The sequence below is a fragment of the Protobothrops mucrosquamatus genome, unplaced genomic scaffold (genome assembly GCF_001527695.2).
Source record: "Protobothrops mucrosquamatus isolate PMUCROS unplaced genomic scaffold, P.Mucros_1.0 scaffold2626, whole genome shotgun sequence".
NCBI classification, from domain to species: Eukaryota; Metazoa; Chordata; class Lepidosauria; order Squamata; family Viperidae; genus Protobothrops; species Protobothrops mucrosquamatus.
In genome coordinates, this window is record NW_015388680.1 from 103,874 (window position 1) to 112,453 (window position 8,580).

At 47.3% G+C, this 8,580-nt stretch overlaps 1 protein-coding gene across 1 annotated transcript in view; it reads left to right on the forward strand.

Annotated features, from left to right (window-relative positions):
• HEATR6 (HEAT repeat containing 6) overlaps nucleotides 1-8,580 on the forward strand; it is a 38,343-nt gene that overhangs the window by 5,937 nt on the left and 23,826 nt on the right. The window contains exons 6-9 of the mRNA XM_029285973.1: nucleotides 138-239; nucleotides 2,174-2,311; nucleotides 4,335-4,615; nucleotides 7,218-7,395. Of these exons, the coding sequence (XP_029141806.1) occupies nucleotides 138-239; nucleotides 2,174-2,311; nucleotides 4,335-4,615; nucleotides 7,218-7,395 (699 nt within the window). The remainder of the gene's footprint in view (nucleotides 1-137; nucleotides 240-2,173; nucleotides 2,312-4,334; nucleotides 4,616-7,217; nucleotides 7,396-8,580) is intronic.

Below are 8,580 nucleotides of genomic sequence, written 5' to 3' on the forward strand. Positions count from 1 at the left end.
TGACCGGTTTAGTCCTCGACTTATGATCGGTTGGGGTCGTGGCATTAAAAAGGTTGAGAACTACTGCTCTAGATGGTAGAGTTGTGCCACCCTCAGATGGTAACGAAGAATGCTCATTGCTTTTTGTTTCCTTCCAGCTGTTGCAAAATGCTTTGAAAGGAGTCCAGTCGCTCTTAAACGGAGGAAAGATGAAGCTGACCCAGACTGATCACCTTGGTTCCCTCCTTGCTGCGTTAAAGGTTTAAAGAGATTTAAAGTGGAAATCTTCCCTGTCTTAACGGAGATTCCCTGAGTATCCTAAAAATCCCTGAACGATTTTTTTTTTTGATTGGCCTTTGTACTCAAATGGGTAGAAAGCTTTTGAAATGGCCCTGGTTTCTAACATTAGACTTACACTAGCCACAGTACCCACAACTGATTTGATAACAATGAGCCAAGCCGTTTTGTTTTCTTCTTGGCGTGTCCGTGAAGAAACGGTCAAGAACTGTTACAGGTAGTCCTTGACTTATGACCATAGTTGGGACCAGAATTTGCTTTGCTAAGCAAGGTGGTTGATAAGCGAGTTGTGCCCAATTTTATGACCTTTTTTGCCCCAGTTGTTAAGTGAATCACATGGTCACTAAGCATATCCGGCTTTCCCCATTGAATGCTTGTTGGAAGCTGGCTGGGAAGACCTCAGATGCTGCAACCATTATAAATACAAGTCTGTGGCCAAGTGATCCTATGACCATGGGGAGGCTGTGATGGCTGTGAGTATGAGGTTTGGCCATAAGTAACTTTATTCAGTGTTGTTGAGCAGTTGTTAAATGAATGGTTGTAAGTTAAGGACTACCTTACTGCTGTTTTGGGTACATTCCAAATTAGTTAGTTGCTGAAATCCAGAATGAGAGTAATAGTATCTATGTTTGTTTGAAGTAAATCAGCCAAATCATGAATTACGGTACTTCTGTACTGTAATTATTTTAGCCGCAGTTTTGAGTATGGGTGACAGAATAGGGCTAACTCCAAAATAGTAATGAAAGTGTGTAATCTTAAAAGCCATGGTGTGTGGTGTGTCTCTGTGTACTGTGTATGTATAATGGGGGAGGCTAGACTGACATCTGTCGCAATAATCCGTAGTGCATCATGATGCCCAAAGATAGTTCGCAGCTGGTTTCATATGTCACCCTAAGCCAGAATATGATTGGTGGTTTGAGCTTTGCATCACGAATGCAAATCTGATCTTTGTACAACATGATTTTTAGCTCAGTTAAGGTGTGGCCCAAGTTCATTATGCTTTATTCAGCAAACCATGATTTGGTGTGAGGTGCCAATTCAGTACCGTGTACACAAAAGCCGTTCCCTTCCACTTTGTGGAAGTGCCAATGAAATCTGTGCTATCCTGAACAAATTACCAGCTAGTAAGAATTTGGATACCCACGGCTCATATTTATGACGGTCGCAGTGTCCCCGGGGGTCACGTGATCACCTTTTGCAACCTTCTGACAAGCAGAGTGTCAAGACTGCTAACATCGGATGTTCTTGCTTGCCATATATGAAGAAGCAAACATGTTTTATTTAGCCTGCATATCACTTCTAGAGTTAAAGCAGACAATGTTAGAATAGCGGGTGGGAAAGTATGATAGTTAACCACAACAATATTTCAGCACAGCATTGCCAAGGTCAGCTGTAACCAGAGGAGTTACGGGAGGGAGAGTTCACACTTCAAACTAATTGGAGAACGTGATTGATGACTGTAAAAGGAAGGAGTGAGTTATGCTTTGTTACAGGTGATTGGGGGCGGGAGGATTCAGTTTTTGGCTTCATTATGTACGTGCCGAAGCTATGTAGCAATAAAAGGATTCTTTAAGGTAAATAAAGCCTCAAAGTTCTTTGAAAAGCTTCTTCTTTCGGAACCATGACACAGAGTCAATGGGGAAGCCAGATTCACTGTACAACTGTGCTACTATCTTAACAACTGTTGCGATTCGCTTAACAACTGTGGCAAGAAAGGTTTAAAATCGGTCAAAACCCACTTAAACAACTGTCTCACATAGCAACAGAAATTGTAAATAGAGGACTACCTGTAAAAGGTTTTGGGAAAAAAAAACCCCAAAACCCACCAGATTTAATTTTTCCTCGCCCCTAAATAGATTATAGCACTGATGTCTAGGATTTTCTTTGATGATTTCAGAAATGCATGTTTCACGGACTCCCTGGAATTAACATAGAAATGCCCAGCATCTTATATCCAGCGCTCCTACCTCAATATGACAGCCAGTCACCCGTCGAGCAAGAGAAGTTGGAACAGAACAATGTCAAACTGAGCGGGGTAAACTTTTTAAATAATTGTTTTTGGGCGTCGCGCGTTAAACCTAAGCCACTTCAAATGGAATCTGGCCACAAGCGTGAGGACTGTTTTTGTCTGCTTGAAAAATAGGTAACGTTTTGGTAAAAGCACATTATAGCAATGCATGGAATTCTGTACAATAGAGCAGTATTTCTGAATCTTGACCGCTTTAAGCCAATTCTCAGAATTCCTCAACCAGCACTGGAAATTCTGGGAGTTGAAGTCCGCAAAGCTTAAAGCCCCAAGATTGAGAAACATTGCTTTAGAGCAGGGGTCTTCAAACTTGGCCCTTTTATGACTTGTGGACTTCAACTCCCAGAATTCCTCAGCTAGCGATGCTGGCTGAGGAATTCTGGGAGTTGAAGTCCACAAGTCATAAAAGGGCCAAGTTTGAAGATCCCTGGCTTAGACAAAATCCCTGCAGTTTTCTTGGCAAGGTTTTTTTCCAGAAATGGTTTGCCATTGCTTCCTTACTAGGGCTGAGAAGAGAGTGGCTGGCCCAAGGTCATCCACTAAAGCAGAATTAGAACTATGATTATCTCCCTGCTTCTAGCCTGATGCCTTAATCGCTATTCCAGACAAGATTACACAATACATGGAACTGTACACTAATCAAATTGCTTGGAGTCAAATTGCTTGGCTGAGGAATTCTGGGAGTTGAAGTCCACAAGTCATAAAAGGGCCGGGTTTGAAGACTCCTGCTGGTAGAGCAAAGCCCCTGTTTATGAGCATATATATCTGCCTTCATTAATTACTGCTTAACGGGTCTTCTAAATCCCATCATCTTCACGAATGGCAGTTTTCATTGGGGATGAGAGGTTTTAACACATCTGGAGGGGGCAACAGGGTGTGAGAGGAAGTTCTGTTCTAGCTGACAGCTGCTTTTCATATTTTCAAACGGATTTTCCATTGCTAGCGGGAGATGCCAGGGATTTGAAGTGGAAGCTTTTGCTTACCAAACGGGGGGGGGGGGGGGTCTGAAATGGGCTTCCGAAGCAGCTGTTGTGAAATATGAAATATTAGTTTTACTATGATTTAAATCTTGAGCAGGAGGCTCTGCTAGCCACATGGGGCCTTACGCAAAGAGTTCAAGTCCTAGAGCAGTGATGGCGAACCTTTCAGAGACCGAGTGCCCAAACTGCAACCCAAAACCCACTTATTTATCGCCGGGTGCCGGGTGGGCGTGGCCCACTAGGTGGGCGTGCCTGTGGTGGTCATGGCAGACTGGGTGGGTGTGGCCAAGGTGGGCATGGTCACCTTGATGTTGCTCGTGGGGAGGGACGCCTGTGGGGGCTGGGCAGGGTTGGGGGAGATCCGGGGGGTCTCTGGCAGGTGGGGTGGTGGGCAGGAGGCTCGTCCTGCGGGGTGAGGCAAGGTGAGGCAGGGCGGGGGTGCCATTGTTGCAGGGCAAGGTGAGGCAGGGGCCCCGCACACAGAGGCCAGCGAACGCATGGGGGCCGACAGTGTTGTCAGCAGCCATAGCCTGCCGTCCCCTCGACCCGTGCACTCTGGGGCTCCGCAGCCCGCGGCCAGCAGTTCAGAGAAGCCGCTCTTAGCTGGATGGATAGCCGACAGCTGAGGAGGCAATGCAGTGGGTCGTGCCCGGGAAAAGGAGAGCGTGCGAGGACAGGAGGGATGGGATGGGGGGGAGGGAAACCAGCCGTGCTGGGATGCATCCGGCCACGTGGGACCTCGGTGAGTTAGCGGGTGCCTGGTTGAAGAGGGACGGTTGCCATCTCCGGGGCATGGCGTGTGTGCCCACAGAGAGGGCTCTGAGTGCCGCCTCTGGCACGCGTGCCATAGGTTTGCCACCACTGTCCTAGAGGGCCTCTTGAGTTAGATTCCTTGATGCCAAAAGAAAAATCCTATCCAGGCTATTCTGTGTTCATATTCAGAAGACTGTTCATTAGATGAGTGGATGGATCAAAGAGAACTGTGTATAATTCACCGAATTGAAAAGATATGTGTCTGTATAATTTCTACTCCCCGCAACCACCACTAACAGAACCGCAGGAAGAAACCTAAAGGAAAACCCAAGAAAGGGAAGCCTGAAGAAGAAGTAAAAGAACAGCCAGGAGCTGCCGAAGGAACCAGAGGGGAGAAGCCCTCGTTGAAAGATGAGTTATCCCAAGATCAGGACTCTAAGAAGACAAATTGGGCGTTCGGTGATAAATATCCTTCACTTGCGAAGGAGCGTTTATCTTCCCACGCTTTTAGCTGGAAGAGAATCAGCAGCAGTGACTCAGAATATTCTGATGCTGAAGGTGGAATGCAGAGCAAAACAAGGTTTGTGATGGCAACCACTCAACACACACACACACACACACAACACCACCACCACCCCGGCTGCCTTTATGCAGCATCGAAGTGTGTTCATTTTACAGCAGCGTGGCTGGATTCTCTCTGACTTGACTTCTTTCAGAAGCAGGTCTATTTAGATTTTTTTTTTCCTCGCTTGGTTTTCTTCACTTTCCTCCCCTGCCTCTGTTTGTCACAAATGCGGGTAGTCCTCGACTTAATGACCGCAATACTGTTGCTAAGTCAGACTGTTGTTAAAGGTCAAACGGGTTTTGCCCCGTTTTTATGATCTTTCTTGCCACAGTTGTTAAGTGAATCCCTGCAGTTGTTAAGTTTAGTACCCCGGTTGTTAAGTGAATCTGGCTTCCCTGTTGACGTTCTTTGTGAAAAGGTTGCAAGAGGGGAATCGCGTGACCCCCCTGGGACACCGCAACCGTCCATGAATACAAACCCATGGCCAAGCGTCTGGATTTTGATCAACGGGAGTGCTGATTTATCACCCGCTTATCGGGTACTTAGGAGCCGAGGACTTGGCAGCACAAGGAAACAACAGCCAACAACTTAGTGGCTGGCCCGCAATACCCGAATCAACAGCTAGGGGACCACATACAACCAGGCACCACATAAATACAACGCATAGAATAGTCCAAAGCAGAGATCACCAATCTTTCTTGGTTGGCGGACCGGAAGAAAAGGGAGGGGGAAGCATTTTACGCACACGTGCATGTGCGCATGCACACGGGGCTGCGAGCATGTGCGTGACGCAAATAGGGCGGAGCTAGTGCTTGGGTGATACTTGCTAGCCCTGCCCCCTTCTTGTGCATAGCACCCTATTTCTGCACCCCGAGGCGTGGCATCGGCCGCTTTTCGTGGCATCCCATTTTGGCGCCCTGAGGTGCGCCGTTGGCCTGTTTTCACACAGCGCGGCAGCGTGTGTCCCATTTTTGTGGTACGGTGGCGTCCCATTTTTGCGCCCCGAGGTGTGGCGGCGGCCCGTTTTTGCACCGCGCAGCGTGGTGTCCTGTTTTCGTACCCCACGGCTGCAGCGCTAGCGCAAGTGGCCAGCAGCCCGCAGCCCATAGGTTGGGGACCCCTGGTCCAAAGCACACATTGTAGCAGAGAGAAGTTCCCTGAGGATGGTCTCCAGCACGTGTCCAAAAGCTTTGAAGACTAAACCTCTTGTCCCAGTGTCCAACCCAGATTGGATCCTCTTAACCATGGCTTTTCAACCAATGGTACGGGTACCACCTGTGATACATTGGCACCTGGCAGGTGGTACGTGATCATCCTAGAAAAGTGGTAGTGGGGGAGGGGAATGAGCTGAACTGGTGGCAGCACCGCACAAGCCTGAGCAAGAGATGGCTGGAGCTGCAGGGCTGTCAGGGCTCAGCGGAAGCGCCAGGATCAGCGCCAGGCTCCAGCTGGAGCTCAGCGCTGATCCTGGTGCTTCTGCTGAGCCCTGAAGAAGCACCAATCAGCTGGAAAGCAGCACTGATCCTGGTGCTTCTGCTGAGCCCAGAAGAAGCGCTGATCAGCTGGAATGTTGCAGCATCTCCAGGGTCTTGTGATTTACATTCAGATGCTTGGCAACTGATTCATATTTATGACGGTCACAGTGTCCCTGGGTCATGTGAAGTGACCAAAACCTACTGTAACCACCCAGCAGACGGGGGGGGGGGAATAAAAACCAAACACCCCCCACCCCACCTCCACTGCCAATCCTCAACAGAAATACTCACAACAATGGAAATCTCGGACAGGAGGAAGAGCTCCTCCGGGTGAGCAGGCAGGTGTCTTGCTTGGCTGTGGCTTGGGGGGCACTTTTTTCAGTGCCATTGTAACTTTGAACAGTCACTAAGCGAACTGTTGTAAGTTGAGGACTACCTGTACTTTATCACTTTTTTCCTTTTTTTTTTTTTTGGTCATCAAGTTTTTGACCCCTTGCTAGGCGACTGGTGGTACTCGGATGTTGCCATATCCTAAAAGTGGTACAGTGAGTGAAAAGGTTGAAAAGCCCTGCTCTTAGCTTCCCACAAACCTTTCAAGATCTGGCTAATATCATCCTGCCTGGGCGGGTCCCCGGGAATCAGGAAGACATTGCGATATCTTCCTAGCTGTGATTAATATCCTCCTCTCTTGTTCTTGTGCTCTCTATACTTTTTAACAATGAAGGTTTTTATAAATTTAATTGGGTTTTTTAAAACTTAAGGATTGTATGCTGCTCAGAGTCACTTTTTTTGTGAGATAGGCACCACAGCCAATACACCATTCAAATGAAGAAATTTGAAAAATGTAGACATTTCCTGACAGAACAATTTTATCCCTGGAAGCTGTGGGTGCTCCCAACACTGGAGGTTTTCGAGAAGAAACTGGACAGCCATTTGTCTGGAATAATATAGGGTCTCCTGCTTGGGCAAGGGGTTGGACTAGAAGACCTCCGAGGTCCCTTCTAACCCTATTATTCTATGTTCTACATTCTAAGATCAAAGATTCCCCCCTCCGCCCACTTTGACCAATATGACAATGTCATTTACTTAACGTCTTAAATCAGTTTTTTCCCCCCTGCCTGTTTGTCTTTGTTTCCTGCCAGGTCCTTCCAAGCTAAAGTTCGCCAAGGGGCTTTAACCTGCTTCCTTTCCGCTGTGAAATCCATAGAGAAGAAAGTCCTCTATGGCTACTGGTCAGCATTTATTCCTGATGAACCTGGAATAGGAAGCCCACAGACAGTGTCTTTGATGACCATTGCTTTAAAAGATCCTTCCCCCAAGGTAAGGGGATCCATTATCTTTGTAATGTCTACCCATCCCATATGATCCAGCATAAGCCCTCCTCCAAGGACTCGTTGCAATAGAATAGGATTCAATTCAATTTACTTTATTGCAGTCATAGAACATTACAAGCAGAGTGCCCCATTCCATTCCATTCTGCTCCATTCCACTCCATATTTTCTGTCCTGTCCTTATCTTGTCCTTATCTTGTCCTTATCCTGCCCTATCCTATCCTATCCTATCCTATCCTGTCCTTATCCTATCCTATCCTATCCTATCCTGCCCTATCCTATCCTATCCTATCCTATCCTATCCTGCCCTATCCTATCCTGCCCTATCCTATCCTATCCTATCCTATCCTATCCTGCCCTATCCTATCCTGCCCTATCCTATCCGATCCGATCCTGCCCTATCCTGCCCTGCCCTGCCCTGCCCTTTCCTATCCTATCCTATCCTATCCTATCCTATCCTATCTTATCCTGTCCTATCCTGGCCTAGCCTAGCCTAGCCTAGCCTAGCCTACCCTACAGCAATAGCAATAAGACTTATATACTGCTTTATAGTGCTTTACAGCCTCTCTAAGCGGTTTTACAGAGTCAGCATACTGCCCCCAACAATCTGGGTCCTCATTTTACCGACCTCGGAAGGCTGAGTCAACCTTGAGCCGGTCAGAATCGAACTACTGGCAGTCGGCAGAATTAGCCTGCAATACTGCATTATAACCACTGCGCTACCACACGTCCTGTCCTATCCTGTCCTGTTGAAGATAAATAAAATAAGGTTTAACATAGAGTTAAAGCAACCTAATTAACTAACATCTATACATGATATCCAGGATGCAGGAGTATAATGGAATGTGGGTCTTAAAAGAGAGTCCCACCCTCTTTCAGTCCAATTCACTCTGAAGTTCCTCCACTGGCACTCCAGCCCTTTATCGCTTTCAGCTCCCTGGTACACCAGAGAGTTATCTGACCTTTTGCTAGAGAGGAAGAAGAATATGCTAATGGCGATCATGTCAACTGCTCATCCCATCTCTGTCTTCCATAGGTCCAGCCAGGACTTCCAGCAATATCCTTGAGAAATAATGCAGAACGGCGTTTCTCAACCTTGGCCACTTTACGATGTTAGGACTTCAACTCCCAGAATCCCCCAGCCAGCATTGCTGGCTGGGGGATTCTGGGAGTT